Below are 18,555 nucleotides of genomic sequence, written 5' to 3'. Positions count from 1 at the left end.
GCCCATATACCATTGATACACTGTTCCCTCACTTTACATGCCCATTTCAAGTAACAGGTTCTGGTTTTTCCTGGTTTTTGCCAGACTTGGAGAAAAAGACATTGAAAGAGACTTTATTTTTTCCATCATATCCATAAAAGGAAAAGAACAATATCCTCACTGATTACAAAAATTATGTGAATTTCCTGCATACTCTTTTGGTGGTTTGTTTTTGGTGGGATGTTAATGCCATAGGGACAGTAGCTTGTGTAGCAATAAACTACTAGATACAAGTTAATAACATTTAGTACTTTTATTTTTCACTGTTAGAATTAGATTAAGACAATCTAGTAATTAAGTCTGAAATTTGTTATTTCATCTTGTTACAAATAACTGCAGTGTTCAACTGTTGAAACATTGCTTGTGATTTAAGCAAATGGATGAATATTTATTAGAAAGCAAAATTTAGTAGTTCTGAATCCAGGTCAAGAAGCTATTAAATAGGCAGAAATTTGAAATAAATTGTTGCTTGATTTCAGATGCCTTAAATAATAGAATCTCAAGTGAATATTGAATTTCTCAAATGGTCATGCACTTACTTCTGTAGATGAAAAAATGGAAGTAACAAGGGAAGGAGGGAAGGAAGGGTGGAAGTGGAAGGGAGAAAAAGGAGGAAGTGAAGGTGAGGGGGAGGAGGGGAAAGAAAGAAGGAAGGGAGGGAGAGAGAAAAGGGGGAGAGAGAGAAGAAAGGAAGAAAGAAAGAAACAAAGAAAGAAAAAGAAAGAAAGAAAAAAGAAGAAAGAAAGAAAGAAAGAAAGAAAGAAAGAAAGAAAGAAAGAAAGAAAGAAAGAAAGAAAGAAAGGAAGGAAGGAAGGGAGAGAAATAAGAAAGAAAAGACATGTTCTTTGAATGATGGCTTTATTTAATGAAAAATGATTCTTCTGTAATATCTTGTAATGCTCATGAGATTGCAATTCCTGCATTTTGCTATGATTGTTTCTTTAAATGTTCATCTTCACTCAATTCTAAAGTTTGTGTGGATGGGAATCATGTCTTTCTTGCTTGTCATAATCCCTGCACAATGTTTGGCACGGAGCAGTTGCTATAAATCTGTACCTAGCTGTATGTATCTATACATCTATAGCTAATATCTATGTTTATATCTACATCCAAAGAATGGCATCAATTCCTGTTCATATAGTCCTAAAATTATTATTTTTACATTGGCAAAACGATAGAATGCATGGACCATGTAGAGCAGTCTTCCAGTTGTGTACTCCAAGAATTCGGCAATGCCATAAACAGGTTGAACGCTGACCTTGGCCATTTTCCTAACTCTCCTGAAAACTCAGGCTTTTGAATCCTTGCCATGCATGAGAACACAATGAAGAAAACCATGCCAAGGAAAGAAGGAATATAGGTGAGTTTTTGTCTGAGACTCCCTAGGGAGCTCTTAAAAATATGGATTCTCAGGCCCCAGCCCAAAACTTTCAATTGACACGGGTGATGCCCAGAAAATCGGTATTTAAATGCTTCAGCCTGGGTTGAAAAACAACTGTTTGGTGGGACAAATCAACCTCCTCTAGTTGGGCAAGCTCCCAAGTGGGGACAGTGGTGGCATGGCTCAGTTAACGCTTCCACCGTATAAGGGAGCGTCCACGAGGAAAGCCCCACCAGCACTGCAGTCCTCTACATGTCCACTCCTTTGCTCCTGGCCCACTCTGGCCCTCCAGAGTGGGCTGGGACTGGGAATGGAAGAGAAGGTGGAAGGACTGATGGAGAATAGACCTTGCCTAGGTGGCTGGATTTGGCCATTAGTACATGTTTTGAAACAACATGCCTTGAGCCACCACTAAACAAATACTTGTTGAGAACCCACTGCATACTAGTCCCTAGGCCCGTGAATGCAGCAGTGAACAAGACCAACCAAGGCCCTGGTCTCATGGAACTTACATTCTGGGTGCAAGGCAGAGAACAGACGAACAGATGTGCCAATGTCATCGATATCAATGAGATGAAAATCAAAGCAGGGTCAAGAGTAGAGAGTGACGGGGACAGAAAAAAGCCTAGACTGGGTGGCCAAGGAGGGCAGCTGTGAGGAGGTGGTGTTTGAGCTGAGACCTCAGAGAAGAGAAGGAGTTGAGGCGGGAACCATATGGGAGCTGAGAGAACAAAAAGAGAAAGTCCTTGGGGTTGGAATGGAGCAGGTCAGCTCAGAGGCCACAAAGAGTCTACAGTGTATCTCAAGCGTGATTCAAAGTCCCTGGAGAATTATGAGCAGGAGATGGACTCAATCTAATTTTGTTTTTAAAAAGATTCCTCTGCTGCTGTGAGGAAAATGGGCTCGGGTGCTAAGAGTAGAAGAAGGGCCACCAGCTGGGAGGCCACTGCAGTCATCCAAGTACATGACAGTGGTTTATATTAAGACAGCTTGTGGAAGAGGGAGAAACAACAAGATTCAGGGTATATTTGAAAGTGGAGTGGTGAAGACCTGCCGATGAAGATGATGTTAGGATAAGAGAAAGAGACGATTCAACTCCGTCACATGGTTATAAGTACTAAATATCTGTAACATGAATCCTGAATGCTTAGAACACAAAGACGTGGGAAGCACTAAAAAATCTTAGCTATCATTAAACATAAAAGTGAGTTTGTTGAATGGATAATTGGGTATTTAAGTTTGCAGCCCAGTGGGGAGGGTGGAGATGCACGTTTGGGAGTTACCAGGACTTGGTGGCATTTAAAACCACTGGTCTGGATGAACTCTTTAAGGGGATGAATATGGAATAAGAAGACTGACAGTAGAGCCCTGGGTCACTTCGACATAGACTTGAGAGCAGAGAAGAAGAGGAGACCGGAGGAAAAATAAGAAGAAAGGAGGGGCGCCTGGTGGCTCGGTCGGTTAAGCGTCTGCCTTCGGCTCAGGTCATGGTCCCAGGGTCCTGGGCTCGAGCCCCACATCGGGCTCCCTGTTCAGTGGGGAGTCCGCTTCTCCCTCTGCCTGCCGCTTCCCTGCTTGTGTGTGTGCTTTCTCTGACAAATAAATAAATAAAATCTTTAAAAATAAAAAAAGAAAGGAGAATAAAAAGTCAAGGCTAAGTCATTCCTCCAAGAAGGAGTAAATGCCTCAGAGAAATGGCGAGTTTTCAGGGGAACCTTTTGAAAAATTTCAAGCCAAAGGCTTAAAAAGGTGACCCATGACTTCCAGTGGTCAGTCTCAGACTGCATTGTTTTTGAACACTTGCTGGGATTATTCTAGTCAATCCATCTAAAAACACTTCACTCACTTAACTCTCAGGACTCTCCTTGTGCCAGAATTTCCTCTCTCTTCTTCATGTCTTTTATTATTTTTCCCACTCAATGAAGCAAGTAACCCCCCTGCCCGCCTTTCAAACCGAAACAAGTTTTATTTTCCAGAGTAGCCCCATTCTAGAAGCATGAGCTTTGCTTTCCACAAAAATACCTATTTACGAATTGCTCAGGCCATTTTAGAAATGCCTCTTACATAAATACGTTGGGTGTGGAAAGAGCCATTATTTACATAAATATTTTTAAAATTACTTGTAAATTTCAAAATTTAACTTTGAGTTTAAGATGCCAATAGCTCTTGAATTTGTTCTTTTAGGAGAGAGAACGCTGCTGTCTGGAAAGTGGTGTTTGGCATCAACAACCTAGACCACCCGTCAACGTTCATGCAGACGCGCCTCGTGAGGACCATCATCCTGCACCCTCGCTATAGCAGAGCCGTGGTCGACTATGACATCAGCATCGTGGAGCTGAGTGAAGACATCAATGAAACCAGCTACGTCCGGCCGGTCTGCTTGCCCAGCTCAGAGCAGGCCTTGCAACCCGACACGTACTGCTATATCACAGGCTGGGGGCACATGGGCAACAAAAGTAAGTCAGGAGCCTCGGGAGGGAGCACTTGCCTTTCCGTTTGTACCTGAAAACCACTGTGTTACCTCCCAGGCTTGGGCAACAGTTTCCTGTTTTCACTTCTAGAAGTGTAGCCACAAAGGGCAAAGAGTAGGGGTATGTGTCACACTCCCCTCCACACACATGGTACTCACATCTGCCACACTCAGAGGCAGCCTCAAAACTCCTTCTCCACACCTCGGATTCTCTCGTCGGGTGAGCCCCTCACTACCCATGTTATGGAGCCGCCCGGCAAGGGAAGGTCTATCCGTCATGCTGTTTCAGACCGTCTCTACCAGTGATGCGCACCCTGCAGGCAGAGTCCTTCGGAGCCTCTCTCTTGAGCGGCTAGGCTGTTCCAGTCAAGCTGCACGCACGGTCCCATTTCCAATTCTGTGTTATGATTTGGTCTTGTCAACATCTATAACACAGCCTGAAAGTCCGTCCGAAAAGAAAACTGATTTGCTATTTGCCTATTTAAATTGATTAAAATAGTTTGGCTCCCTAGGTGATTTAAACATACAAAACATATGAACATTAAAGAATTTGTACTCTTGACTCCCCGTCCCCATAATGGACCCTCTCATTTTGTTTGACCTTTTAAAAGTGTAGAATAAGACTGTATTCAATGAGATATTTTCTCTAACATTAAGTGCTGGCCTCTCTGACTCTATCAAGAGTAAAGCCGTGGCTCTCAGGAATGGTGCTGTATGTGGGTGTCCCGGTATCTACCTTAGCAACTGCCAATTCGAAGGACAGGTTTTTGTTTTTTGTTTTCTTTTTCTTAAAATTCAGTCAGATAAGTTTTGGGCTGAGTTTCTTTTCTATATGATCAATTGACAACAGAAAGAAAAAGCCAAAAGACAGAAACGAGTCAATGACTTCTGAAAAGCTCCCATGGAAGACCTCCAAAGGCAGTGCTGGACATACGTCACCACTCCTGTGGACCTTGGTTTTTCAAAGCTATAATTAGTACTGTGATGTGATATAACAGAATATACTTTATATCGCCCCTACTTGTATCATTTCTACAATATCCACATCAAACCCAGAGCAATCATGCAGCATCTCACATACCACCTATATGGTGTAGCATGAAGGGGGGGGGGGTCTGAATTCAGTTAGAAGGCTCTGATTGACCCTGACTTCCTAGCTTACCATAACACGGAAAAAAAAAATAATAGCAACTGTCTAATTTTCAGGATTATTTTAACGACTAAAGACAGTAGGCCCAGAAAATGCTGACTGCAGGTCCAGGCCTACCACTAGTACCCAGTAAATGTTAGTGATGGTTCTTATTACCATTTTGGCAACTCACTGAAACTGTTTCCATCACATTGATTTTCCAGACGTGATTCTTTCTTCCCATAAGCTACCCTGTACGTATATATACACACTGCTTCACCATCACTGTCTAAAAGGGGAACAATGTGTATAATTTTGTAGGTCTAAACAACAAAAGATTATGCTTCAAGAAATCCATTATTATTCCGTGAGAACTTACAAACAGAAGTTGCATCTTCCCTCTGCTGACAGTAAGGGATGGCTTTGTCCCTTTTGACATCTGTCATCCTTTCAAGGATTAAATGTTCTTACCTCCGGTAATGGCCATGGTAGCCTATGCGGAGACATTGTCTTTAAACCTAAGATAGAGTACCCCTTCCCCTGTTAGACCCGACGGGCATGCTGGTCTAACCCTCCGTCTGGGGCAGTGCTCTGGCTTGATTATTTTTCTTTTCCTCAAAGTAGCCGTTGTTCTTGTGGAAGCATATATTGAGAGGGGAAAAGCACGAGGCAAGTTACCTAATCAAGTTACTGATCCAGTTTCTCATTAATAAAATAAAGGAGTTGGACTAGATGATCGCTGTTAACACTTCTGACTGCAAATTCTGATGCCAAACAAGCCTTGTCTTTGAAGTGGCATTTTAAGTAAAGAATATGCTTCCCTGGGTATAGAGATATAATAATTCCATATACGGCTGGCCTCATTTTTGAGTCATTTTGCCCTCTTAGACATGTGGTTTCTTCTTCTTTTTTTAAAAACCCCAGTGCCTTTTAAGCTGCAAGAGGGAGAGGTCCGCATCATCCCCCTGGAGCAGTGCCAGTCCTACTTCGACATGAAGACCATCACGGCGCGGATGATATGCGCGGGCTATGAGTCTGGCACCGTCGACTCGTGCATGGTAAATTGCTCTCCGCGTACCGAGGACAGCCAGTGCCGCGTCAGCTTCATTGGGGCCCTATATGCTCATTATTATTCCCGTGTGGCCCTTTGGGAATATTTGTCGGAGATTGCTTATTAACCGATGTTAAATTATTCACAATATGTACTTTCTCCGGTACCCAAGCGATCCCCTTCTCCCCTCCATGCCCTTCGCTCCGGTTGCCTTCAGCTTTCACATCTCCTGCCTGGGGAGCCACACCCTGGCTCAGCGACAGGAAGAAAAGCTGCTGTCCGGAGTTGTGGTGCCACACTGCGTGGGTCGAACACTAGCTCTGTGTACGAACATGGCACACCCCCGTGCCTCAGTCTCACCACCTCCAAAATGGACAGTATAGTAATTCTTAGCAACTCATAGGGATCTCATGAAGATCAAATGAGCTAATCCAAGGGAAAGTGTTTAGAGGAGCATCAATAAACGTAATTACTATTTTTCTCCAACATGACCAGGGGGGCAAGACCATCTATATAATTCCAAGTTTGACGTCCTTACAGGGCAGGAGTATGTGTAAATTCCCACCATGAATTCACATACTTACTTCTTTATTTTCTAGGGTATCAATCCCTCCCTTTGTGTTCGGTATGTTTGTGTTCAGAGGCCGTGCAGAATACACCTAATCTCTGATCTTTCCAGATGTAGCCAATATTGATGATTATAAAGCCATAGTTTCTCACTGCTAATCATATGTGGGGGCAAGAACTGCAACACTTAAGCTGAAATGTCAAGAATGAAAATCTCCATGCAAATGAGATAGAACAGAGGCTGCAGATACCTTACTGTAAATAATTCTGATGTGCTATTTTCCATCCACGTACACTAACTGAAAAAGTCCTAAGAACTGTTAAGAAATGCAGCAAAATGTAGCAAGTTGCCAGTGTCTTTTACTAAATGCACTCATTCACAAAGCAAGAATCTTGAAAATAGAGAGTTATTCTGGAATATTTTTCTGAAGTACTGTTTGAGTGGAGAGAAAAAAATCTTCGCATGTTCCATTTTGGGTACTTTCAACATTTATAAAATGGCTCGAAGTTAAAGAATGAGAACAATTACGAGAGAATTCGTTCTGATACACTAAATTAAAAAAATTATCACCTATTTTGATAAGCACAGGAAATGGCTGAGAAGTCTGATTTCAGGGAAATAAGAAGGTAGTCCTTTCCCAAGGCACCCCCGTTCTTTTAAATATCAGGGTCTAAAATGCGCATTTGGCAGTTCCATCGGTGTGACGGAAAGCATGCTCCCTCTGGTTGGCAACGAAAGCCTTGTTTAAACTTTCTAAGAAGTTGGCTAAGCTGGGTTTGGCTTCACTGTACCCACCAGTGACTAATGTCCACTCCTGTTCATTACAGGGTGACAGTGGTGGGCCACTTGTTTGCGAGAGGCCTGGAGGACAGTGGACATTATTTGGTTTAACGTCGTGGGGCTCTGTCTGCTTTTCCAAAGTCCTGGGGCCTGGAGTTTATAGCAATGTGTCATACTTCGTCGAATGGATTGAAAGACAAATATACATCCATACCTTTCTCCTAAACTAATTCCAAAGATGATGAGAGACTTTTGCCAGCTACACTCAAAGAAAATGGCCCTGTCAACTGTGGAGAGCTCCCTGCAGACAGCCGTCCAGAAGCACTTTTCACGGACAGGGATGCTCAGCGGTGCACTGCAAATGTTCATGTTTGTTCTGGTCTCATTTTATTCAGTTTTTTCAATTTTAGTTTTCTCTTACTTCAAGTTTAATGACAGTCTTTAAAAAAAAAAAAAGATTTTGGTCTTTTGCCAGGCCTAATCTTGACCATAGCACAAAAGTATCAGCTCTGGAATAAGGCAGGTGCTAGGGTAACAGGTTCTAGAGAATTCTCTTTATTCCAGTCACAGAGAGGCCATTGAGATCCAGGCTCTTTGCCAGCTTTTGTTTCTCAAGCACAATAGCATAGTGGCAAATTTCAATATTAATATTGGAGACTTGCTTTTGATTTATTAAGAGCCAAGACAGTTTACCTGCTTAAATTATTTACTACTACTCAAGTCTGCATAATTTTGAAAACCTATGAAAGATAGTCAGAGGTAAAAGACAAGTAGCATCCATTTAGGTAGCTGAAATGGCAAGACATATTGAACACAAAGCTCTTTAGACATCAACAATAGCATTTAACAGTATAAGACCGCACGTTCTGAACTTAAATCAAGGATGTAACCCTATAGAAAAGTCTCCATAGAACCTTCCTTATAGCTGGGATTTGTTCAGTGTGTATCAGTTGGCTGACTGAGACCTGTCAACAGCTAGAATAATATTTGTGGGAAACATTCTGTTTTGCCTATGTGACAATGAATGGAGATTAAACTTTGCCAAAGGAGACTTGCTTTAGCCTGGAGAGATTCAATTTTTGAAAACAAAAATTAAATTGCACCTGACCTCCAATTCAGCATTTTCCAACTTTCCTGTGTTCACCCATAATGATAAAATCACAGAAATGCCTCTCAAAGCAGTTCAAGTTTGCATGGAGTAAAACATTTTGTAATTTTCCTTGAAATGTGTTTAATATCTAATGTTGCCATTGCATCCCCTTGATAATTAAAACAAAAATTTAAAAAAATGCTTTTAAGCACTAGGCCACTTTATGCACATCAATTTCCGAAGTAACTAGCGGTTAAAAGTACTTTTTTCCCCACTAAAAAGCTTCAAAATGCAAATTTTCACAAGTAAGTAATTTAGTTAGGCATCCATTTTGCAACATCCAAATGCCTTCGGAACAAGGAAGATTCCCCACTAACCTTCACCAGCACCCTGGACTGGCTCGGCATTCCTCTCCCCCAACCCCACCCCCCCGAGACTTACCTGCAATTTTATACCTGGGTTTTTGTACTTTTTTCTATGTGTGCACATATTTCAGATTCAAAACACTGCCTTGACACTTTCCATGTTATTCATCTCCTGTTCCAGAGTTTGTGAAATCCAACAATGGAATTATGGTGAGGATTGTTACAGTGGTAGGTACATACTTCACGTAATAACTGTTAGCCTTGCTCAACTTATGTTCAGACAAGTGTACCTACTGTACTTATTCTAAATAACCCTTAACACAAGTAAAATGGTACCTTTTTTTTTTTAATGGACATGGAACTAGCAAGTCCCAGAAAACCATGCCTCCCACTTTACAGTTGGCCTCCAGCTGCCGACCAATCTGAATTTACCTGTCTTGTGTCTGTCACAGGAACGTGCTCTTTTATTTTAGGTGATGGATGGCTCTCTGAAATGAGAGGTTCCTAATAGTTTCAAGTCCCTTAAGAGTCCAAAGAAAACTTTAATCCTGGTAAGAGTGCAAGGAATCTCTCATGTCTAGAGTATATTTTGGGAGCCTGATATATTCTTTCACAAAACTTTTGGGGTAAAATTATACCACAAAATATAAACTATTAATCAATTTTTCCTGGCTACCAGGAGCAATGATACAATGCTTGGTCCCCCGAAATTTGGTAAAATACACTGAATACCAAAATGCAATAGATCCCATCAGCTTGGGTAACTTCGCGTAAAGTTATTTACTTGTAAATGAGACCCTTTAAAGGCTTGATAGGGATCCCAAATCTCTTTTGCCCAAGGGCCAGTTATGTTTCAGAATCCAGAATTTTTCAGAACTTAAAATACAATTTAGCACCCAGTAACAAAACACATTTTTATAGCAAAATATCTGAATGATTACATTAAAGAAATTGCCTTACATCTGTTCAGGACATTGAATTTGTGCCTAATTTATGAAAAATTTTTCAGTTTCAGAGCTCTCGGGATTTTGGAGCTGTGGTTAAGAGATTGCGGACTCGTACATAACGTGAACACTCAAGACTTTCTTCTGCTTTTATGCACGGATGCTTGACATCTGGGAGACTGACTTTTTTCCTCAGTCCTCTTGGCTTATTCTTTTTACCTTTAGATTCTAACCCTTTATTTATATTCAGGCAATGAATACCAGCTGCTATGAGATGACAGATGATAGGACACTACTGATTTTTCCATATACGAAAAGGCCATTACAATATTCTGGGAAAAGGTAGGCTCTGGGATTTTCCTTCTAAGCTCTGGTACCAATTACTACTGGGTTCGGTGATATGTACAGGAGTGATGACAGGTTTTCGTACACATGATTTATTAAACAGTTTATTTTAAAAAATCATTAAAGCAGAAAACCTCCAATAGACATGTGGGATTTTGAAAGTTCTAGAAATCAGTCTCCATAAAGGACTATTTGCAGTAATATCAGACAGTTACAAAAAAATGTCAGACCAGGACAAAGAGGCAGCAGGAGAAGATGAAGCCCTGAGGATAACAGATCAATAGTCATAAGATCTTGATACACACATAGAACATCAGCATGGAGATTTCAGGAAGGAGATTCTGGGTGGTTAGTGGCTGACAATTTTCAGATGAATAGATACTGAATTTTAAAAGAACTCAACAAAAATAGATGATCTTGTAACATCTGGGCTCAGTTGGTAAACTAGTCTCTTTGTTCCATCTAAAGCCAACACACATGATTTGCAACGAGCAACTAACTTGCTAACGACATTCCTGTCCTAAAATGTATTTAAAAACAAATTTTTCTAAGAACCTCACGGAATCCTGCTGAGAATCACCTGTATTAGTCTCAATGCATAATATCTCATTTTTAAAGGCTACAACACCAGAGACCTTGCAGATTGTCTTTAAATTGATTGTCTCATCTTGATCAGGCTATTGCTAAGTTTTAGAATACAGGAAATTGCCAAGCAGGCTACAGAACGAGCTGACTGTGTCTGTCCTGCCTATGGCCTGTGTTTCCCAGCTGACATCTGCACAGAGGCAGACCTCATAAAAGGTCTTCTCTTGCCTGAAAGCAGAGAGAGGAACATATTCCTACCGAACCCTGGCACCGGTCTGCCCCTTCCCCATGAAGGCTCCGCCTCAAGAGAACACTGAAACGAGCAGAGACGGATGCCTTACATCGGCAGTCAGACAAAGGCACCTTCCTGGAGGAAATAAAAAGCTATTAATAATCACTAACCACATTTTCAACAGTACAGTTATTGCCCTATTTTAGGTACATTGTCATTTAAAAGGCTCTCTGGAATTTTTTCTCTGGAAATTAACCATTTATAATATTTTTTTTTTCATGTGGCAATCTCTTCTGCATTCTAACTGATCTAAAAACTCCTTTTTTTTCATTAAAGAAAATTCAGATTGGAGTCTGCTCGCTGAAAGCATTTCCCTGGAATCTGAGATCTCCCAACAAAATAAATACATCTCAAATGAATCCCTTAGGAATGTCTGTACGTCTAAGACAATTAAAATGCTTTTACAAAATCCAAAAAGTTTTCATAAAAGTGTTTGATTCGGGATGAAATATTTCACCTCCCGAAACTCAGTTCAGGTCAAACTGCAACCTCTCTTCCAAATGTATCTACAAACATACAAGAAAGGTCATCACATTGGCTTTTCTGGGCACAGAAGAATCTTGGTGTCCCCTCGAGAAAAATCCACCTCATTCTTGCTTGCTAGAGGGGCCTCTTCAAAGGCCCTCTTCCAGATTTGAAGGGAGACTTGCCACGCCAAGGAGGATACCTTGCTTTTTTTTCTTTTCTTCTTTTTTTTTTTTAACCCTCAGAGGGCCTCGCCATCCCTGAGGCCTTGGTTTCACAGAAGTCTGAGTCCAAAGCGGTTTCACGGACAGACGAGCTCCCCTGCTCGACAGCACAAGACGGTGCTGACACCACTGTCAAGGCGGTAGGCGGGCCGGACGGGGCTCCTCTCTTGGCCTTGGCAGCCGAGCGCTCAGCATACTTCGACGGCGCCCGACCCGCTGTTCCGGCCCCTCTCCACTTCTTGAGAGCGTCAGTCCTCTCCTCCGCAGTCAATCTGTCCAAGTGCTGAGCCCTCCGAACTGGAGATGGAAACAGGGATCCCTGAAGAACCCGGTATGTAAACCTAGGTTCCGAAAAGCAACACAGAATTAGCGTCACCGCAAACGCGGCATGGGACCCCAAAAATACTCACCAACTGGAAAAAGTAAAAGGGGCTGGTGGCCCCTCGGCCTCCTTGAGGTAAAGGGGGAGGACGAGCACACTGTAAGATGGAGACAGTAGCACTACTAAGTACGTTAGTGTTTGTGAAGCGCTGAGGAAACAGGGAGCGCCTGTCAAGTAAATACAGAATAAAATCTTTAAAGTAGAGGTACCCATAGCGCTACGTCATAGGCTTAATGTTTGTTGGATTAAACGAGACAATACATGTAAAGCAGACAGCAGCATGTGGTACGTGTTCACACAATGCTAGCTGCTAGTTTTCTAGGACTAGTGTGACACAGTCCCGCACACCGTCCCTTTCGGCCCCGGTGGGCAGCACGGATGCCGGCACGGCGTTCTCATCAACCTTGGGGGCCTCCTACCCGTCGCGGGGCTTTACGCCCTTAGATGAGGGTCCTCCACAGAGCTTTCCGACATCATCCCATCCTCCTTCCCGGTGGCTGCTGAGGGGGCTGAAGGGACCCATGTCACAGACCTAATCTCCTCAGCCTTTTGCCGTCCAGCCACACTGCTGGCCTTCTCCCTAGAGCGTGGTCCCAAAAGCCAATCTCTTCATGTTCACAACTTTGGAAATCTGGATAGGCAGAGAATTTCCCAAATCTAATTTCTCTGGGTTTAACAGGCCTTCCCTCAATCTCTTTTCTCTCACATTTTACTCTAAGCAGCAAGAAGGGACCAGGCCAGACCTTCAACACTAAATAGCCAAGGTCATAGTTCACAAATTCTGCTTTCCACATAACGGGAAAGCCCACTTCGGCTAAGTTTTCTGCCACTGTAGTGCCAAGATCCCCTTTCCTCAAATTTCTAGCGACACGTTCCTCCTTTCTTTCAGACCCCTCATCGGCGGTGCCTGTAACATCCACATTTCTAGCAGCATTCTGTTTAAGGCCATATGTGCATTTTCTAAGATGATACGATTTTCTCCACCTGTGCTGCTTCTCACTTCCCTCTGAATCCCCACCAGCAGGAATGTCAATGTCCATGATCATCTACGTTCTGTTGGAAGACGTCTAGTATTCTTCTATCATGTACTTGACATTCTTCCAGTCCCTGCCCATTATCCAGTTTCAAAGCCATCTTCACATTTGTCAGCATTTGTTGGAACACTGGGGGTGGCACACTTTCTTCCAGTGGGCCAGATAGTAGTATTTCAGGCTTTGCGAGCCAGACCGTCTCTGTTGGAACTATTCGGCTCTGCCGCTGTAGTGCAAACTCAGCCAGAGATAATACAGGAATGAGTGTGTCTGTATTCCAATAAAACTGTGCTTTTAAAAACAGGCAGCGGGCCACATTTGGCCTGTGAGCCACTTCGTCAACTGTGTTAGAGAATAACCTAAAATCACCATTTTGACTCTCATATCCTGTTTTAAAAAGGTAGAACAACTATGTGGCACAGTGTTTCCAGCTAAACAGATATATTTTATAAAAAAAAAAATATATATATATAGAGAGAGAGAGCTATAGATTAAAAACGCATGCATACTTCTTAGCCATCCCCATCCTGTACAATATTAGAAATTCAAGTTAAACTAATATGGGAAAGATAACTGAACTCAGATACAGGAGGGATGTTTTCAGTGCTGACAGGCTGTACAGAGACTACTACTTGTCTCTCAGTCCACATTTGCCCGTTTTTCCTTTTAGAAACCTTCAGATTTTTTGCCACTCTGACTCTACATTCTGAGGTCCTAGTTAATGGGCTATGAGCAATGATGTGCAACTTCTGGGTCATGCCATTACAAAGACAAAGCAAAAAAACACGCGAGAGGAAAGCTGCTCGCACTCTGTTTTCTCTCCTCCTCCCTCCCACAGGCAGGGATGTGGGGGTGCTGGTGGTGAGTCATCTCCAATCATGCAGATGAGGGCAGCACCCGTGGGAGTTGGCGGAACAAAAAGCCAGAGGAAAGGATCCTCAGATAACCCTGTGGGTGAAGCTGCCCTATCTTTGGGGAATGGCAACCCGATGAGAATTTTCCATGAGAGAGAAAGCTCTCTTCCAGGTTGCTTAAACCGTTTTTGCTCTCTGGTCAAAGAGTTAAAACCCATGTTTTCACTAGGAGGCAGACTGACTTCTCTCTCCACTGGTGAAGGGAAGGGGATGGTCTGCCATCATTCTTAGCAGTCGCCTGAAGCCTTCTAAGCCTCTGATCTCACTTCCTCTCTTGCGGATAAAACCCCATACCTGGGCAGAAGAGCGACGCATGTTGTGAGGACGCAAACCAGGTAGAACACGGGGTCCAGCATGTGCTCCTGCATAATCCAGTAGGGGTTGGACGGTGGGTTGCAAGTGACACACATGGCTCCAAAAACCAAGGCAAAGAAAAAATAAGACAAGATGCTACCCGCAATGACCAGCATGTGGATCCAGGTCTGCAAGACAAGAAAGGCGGGGGAAATGAACACTTACCCCCAGGGTTTTGCATCCCCACAAACTCTGCTCTGTTGAAGAGACAACGTGTCTAAGCAATGAATGAATGGTGTCACAAACCATAGTGAACACAAAACACAAAATGCCAAAGAGATAAGAGCACCCTTCGTGAAGAGCTCATACCACTGTTTCAATTTTGTAAAATGGAGTCAAATGCCAAAAGGTTAATTTTGATGACTATTCTATTTTATATTGTTCAATGCACCATGAGGTGTTTGGATTCTTTTTTTTTTTTCTTTTAATACAGTCACTAATCTGCCCGCTTCTTCATTAAGGTAATACTGCAATCCTCAAACGTTATCCATTCTCATGGCTGGTAGACATTACTGTTGCTCACCGATTTTCTAATTTCATCCCATTGTAAGCATCTGGAAGGACTGCATTTCCTCGCCCCCTTAAAACTAAGCACGGCCATGCATCCTGCTTTGACCAATGAAATGTGAATGGAAGGGACATTAAAAAATGTTCAGGTTAGAAGCACAGAAGAGCTGGTGTGCAATTTTCCATGCTGTCTCCTTTCTTTCCATGATGACCAAGGAGTTCCTCCTTGGGGATAATTCTAGATGGTAAAGCTACAAGACACTGCCTAGGGCACTGAGCTGCCCCCTCAGAGGACAACTCCTCTAGAGCTATCTGGCACCTTAGCTAACTTGTACAAGCAAGAAACAAGTCTTCGTGTGTCACACCTTAACTGAGCCACCGTTGTATCTACGTACAGCTTGAAATTTTTCTTGATATTTTTCTGAAACTGGCTTACTATTTAAGTAACTTCATTTAGAAGGAAAAGCAGATCACTACCTTAAGTGTCGTATCACCATTACCTGTCATAAGAGTGCTGAGTCTGATCTTTGTTACAGAGGGAAACTCAACATAATCCGAGGCATGAAAGAGAATCACCTTCACATGATGTGGTGTTCAGTGCTCTTAGTGCAGGGAACAGTGGCACCTAAAATCATAGTTGATACCCAAGTGGGGTACGTTATTCTTTTGGGGGGTAGCACTGCCTTTATTATTTTCTAAGGCTAGAATTTTCAAACGAGATCCAATTTTCTCCCCTTCTTCTTCACCTGGCAAAGTATTTCCCCTCGGTAGATCTCTCCACAAGCGTCACCAAAGACTGCTCATTTTTTTTTGGTAAAATGTACAAACTGCTCAGAAAATGTGGGCTAACTCCTGATGATCATCATGCCTCTAAAACAAGGATTTGTTATTTTTTTCTTTCTTTCTCAAATGTGTTTCCTTCTCATTGAATTCTACTGCCTGATTTTTTTTTTCCCTTGAGATGTGCTTTTGGCAAGTGAGACAGCAACTGATGGAGCTGACGCATTTCCATAAATTGATACAGTTACAGTCAAGAGGCAAAGGGGGAAAGCAGACAGGGAGGTGGGAGGTGCTGAGGACATAAGGAGCCAGAGCGTGAAGGGAAGCTGCCTCACATCCTCAGAATGGCTGACTCCTACTGACAAGGGACCTTCAGAGGCTGTGAGCTCCAGCCTCCCCGGACATGAGAAAGAGTTTGATGATGCGTCCTTTATATAACAGACACTGTTTTCCTGGGCACCTGGCTTTCACGCTCCCACTTCCTGGTGCGGACAGTGTGGATACCCAGTGCAATATCCCTCCTCTAGCCAAAGCCTAGCACTGAAGCTAAGGAGACAGAATTCTGTTCCCCGGGGCAAAACTTGGGGCGCACAATGAGGCAAGAGCAGAAAGAAAAGGACTGCAACCAAGTCGGAGCAGAGCAGGGCAAGCCTGTCCATTAGTGTGTTCCCCAGATGTCCGGAGCCGCTCTGGTTCCTCAGGACGCTTTGGTTTGGTTTGATGGTTCTTCAATATATTTTCAATAACTTTTCTATTTGCTCAGGTTGCTGCTGCTCATAACCAGTGAACCCAAACCGACACACTTCATGCCGTAGACCCTTTGGACTGCTACTAAATGTCAGAACCGACGACAATTCCTTAGGGAGTAACCAAGAGTGCCTACAAAAGTGTTTAAAAATGAAATCAAATAGATATTAAAACAATGCCAAATATTTTAGTTCTAGAGTTCCCTTTACTCTCTATTTTCAGACTTTAACCTTTTACTACACTTTAGGCTTGTACAGTTTGATTATAGCAGGTTATAAGCAAGGCAAGTGATGCCAAAAATATTCTTTAGAAATATTATGCTTTAGAAATTATTATAAATAATTTTATAATATAACTGAACATAACATTTAAACTATAACCTCATTCAGCTATTTCTGTTTGAAATGCACTCAGGATGGTAAATATATCCCAAACACTGGTTAGTCATTTAATCATTTGTTCATCCAGTCAAACATTTTGGAGTACCTACTGTGTGTCAGTCCAGTCCTAGATTCTGGCATATGGTGGTCAAGAAAATAAACACGAACCCTGCCCGTCACAGAGATTATAGTCTAATGCAGAAGATAAACATGAATCAGTTACATAACTGGTGAATAGAATATTATTGGAGCGACGAGGAAAAACAAGAGGATGGTAAAAAAATGGATGATTAAGGAAGGGCTCTTGGAGGAAGCAGCATTTCTGCTGAGGCTGAAAATAGTATGTAAGCTAGGTGAAGTGCAAGGAACCAAGGGAAGAGTAAGAATACTCACCTTAGAAGAGATGGTAAATGCTAAGGACCTGATGTGGTAACGAGCTCACTGTGTCTGAACTGCTAAAGGAAGGACAATGTGGTTCCAGCCCATGAGTAAGTGGAAATGTGATCGGAGAGAAACATAGAGGCACCACTGCATGAAGTCCTTTAGGCCATCTTAGGCCTTTTCGATTTTATTCCAAGTACAGTGGGAAATGATCGAAGGGTTTTACCCAAAGGACAGCAACAAGAAATGATTTGTGTTTCAAAAGGATGATTCTGATTGTTTTGTAGAGGATGGCTGGAGGAGTCAAGAGTAGAGGCGGGTGGGAGGTCTAAGAAGATGTAGCATTAGTCCAGGAAGTGGCTTAGGCTATAGCAAAGACAATGCCATTGGAAACGAGTGACGGGCATAAATAATCATGGAAGCGGTTTATTCTCCAGAGATGGGTGGAATGTTCTTCATTGGCAAAGGAAGGTTTACAACAAAGCTCTCACTATCTGAATCCTACACATTAGCTTTGTGGCAGAGAGCTACTGTACAATCATTTTGATGATGAGAATCAACTATCATTAAGTCAGCAGTTAAGATAAAAAAAAGACCTAGATTTAAATGAATGGTAAAAATTCTGGAGGAAAGAAAATATAATTTCTTTTTGTAACATGAGACACTTTACTGTGATAAAATCATCACTTACTAAAGTCAGTATACCAGGATCATGGCGTGACACCTCTCTTTAGTTGAGTTGAAAGGCATCAGCATGATCCTGAAGAATGTTGGTCATGGAAATGTAATTGTTTCTTCAGCTTGACTCGCCATGGATACCACCAAGGGGACCAGGTAGGTATTTTCCACTTTCTCTGGCTATACACCAACCTCAACATAACGGCACTCAACAATCAACAAGAGCATCCACGAAATCACCCTCATTTGGCGTCATTACTCTTCTCATTACCATGTGTTTTTTAGGCATTGAAGGTTTAGCGCAGTCACTGCTAATAGAAGACATTTCCCCCAAGCAGTTTCAGGCTACTTCTGAGGCAGGAAAACCACTCACCAAACTCTTGCTTTCAATCACCAGGTGGAGGATAATGATGAACAGAGCAGCTGTGTTCAAGGGGTTTCCAAATGCAAAGATGTCAATGTCTGAGCCCTGGTAGGTCTACAAAGAGAGGACAACAGGTGGCGATCTTGGAGAGTTGTCGCACTTGGTGCTTTGAGTACCATCCCTTTATTTTACAGCTCAACTGAGGATGGAGTCCCTTCTTCAGTGTTGCTCATAAAGGGTCATTTAGGATAAACTTGAACATTTCCGAAAAAGAGACTGACTCTTGGGCCATCTAATCTTTGAACTTTT

At 42.4% G+C, this 18,555-nt stretch overlaps 2 protein-coding genes across 6 annotated transcripts in view; one reads left to right on the top strand and one right to left on the bottom strand.

Annotated features, from left to right (window-relative positions):
• The window catches only part of CORIN (corin, serine peptidase), a 237,543-nt gene extending 228,646 nt beyond the window's left edge, over positions 1–8,897 (top strand). For 3 of the 5 annotated variants that reach the window (XM_027598352.2, XM_027598354.2, XM_027598355.2), the window contains 3 exons: positions 3,605–3,876; positions 5,944–6,077; positions 7,466–8,896. In XM_027598352.2, the coding sequence (XP_027454153.2) occupies positions 3,605–3,876; positions 5,944–6,077; positions 7,466–7,648 (589 nt within the window). In that variant the 3' untranslated portion in view covers positions 7,649–8,896. Of the gene's footprint in view, positions 1–3,604; positions 3,877–5,943; positions 6,078–7,465 lie in introns of all 5 variants that reach the window. The other 2 variants (XM_027598351.2, XM_027598353.2) reach the window with 2 other exon arrangements.
• A 1,341-nt stretch (positions 8,898–10,238) lies between these two features.
• The window catches only part of ATP10D (ATPase phospholipid transporting 10D (putative)), a 101,343-nt gene continuing 93,026 nt past the window's right edge, over positions 10,239–18,555 (bottom strand). The window contains 3 exon segments of the mRNA XM_035726135.1: positions 10,239–12,069; positions 14,350–14,537; positions 18,256–18,360. Coding sequence (XP_035582028.1) covers positions 11,739–12,069; positions 14,350–14,537; positions 18,256–18,360 — 624 coding nt within the window. The 3' untranslated portion in view covers positions 10,239–11,738.

This window comes from Zalophus californianus, chromosome 2 (genome assembly GCF_009762305.2).
Source record: "Zalophus californianus isolate mZalCal1 chromosome 2, mZalCal1.pri.v2, whole genome shotgun sequence".
Lineage (NCBI taxonomy): Eukaryota > Metazoa > Chordata > Mammalia > Carnivora > Otariidae > Zalophus > Zalophus californianus.
The sequence above is the reverse complement of the archived record's forward strand: the minus strand, read 5'-3'. Positions and strand labels throughout refer to the sequence as shown.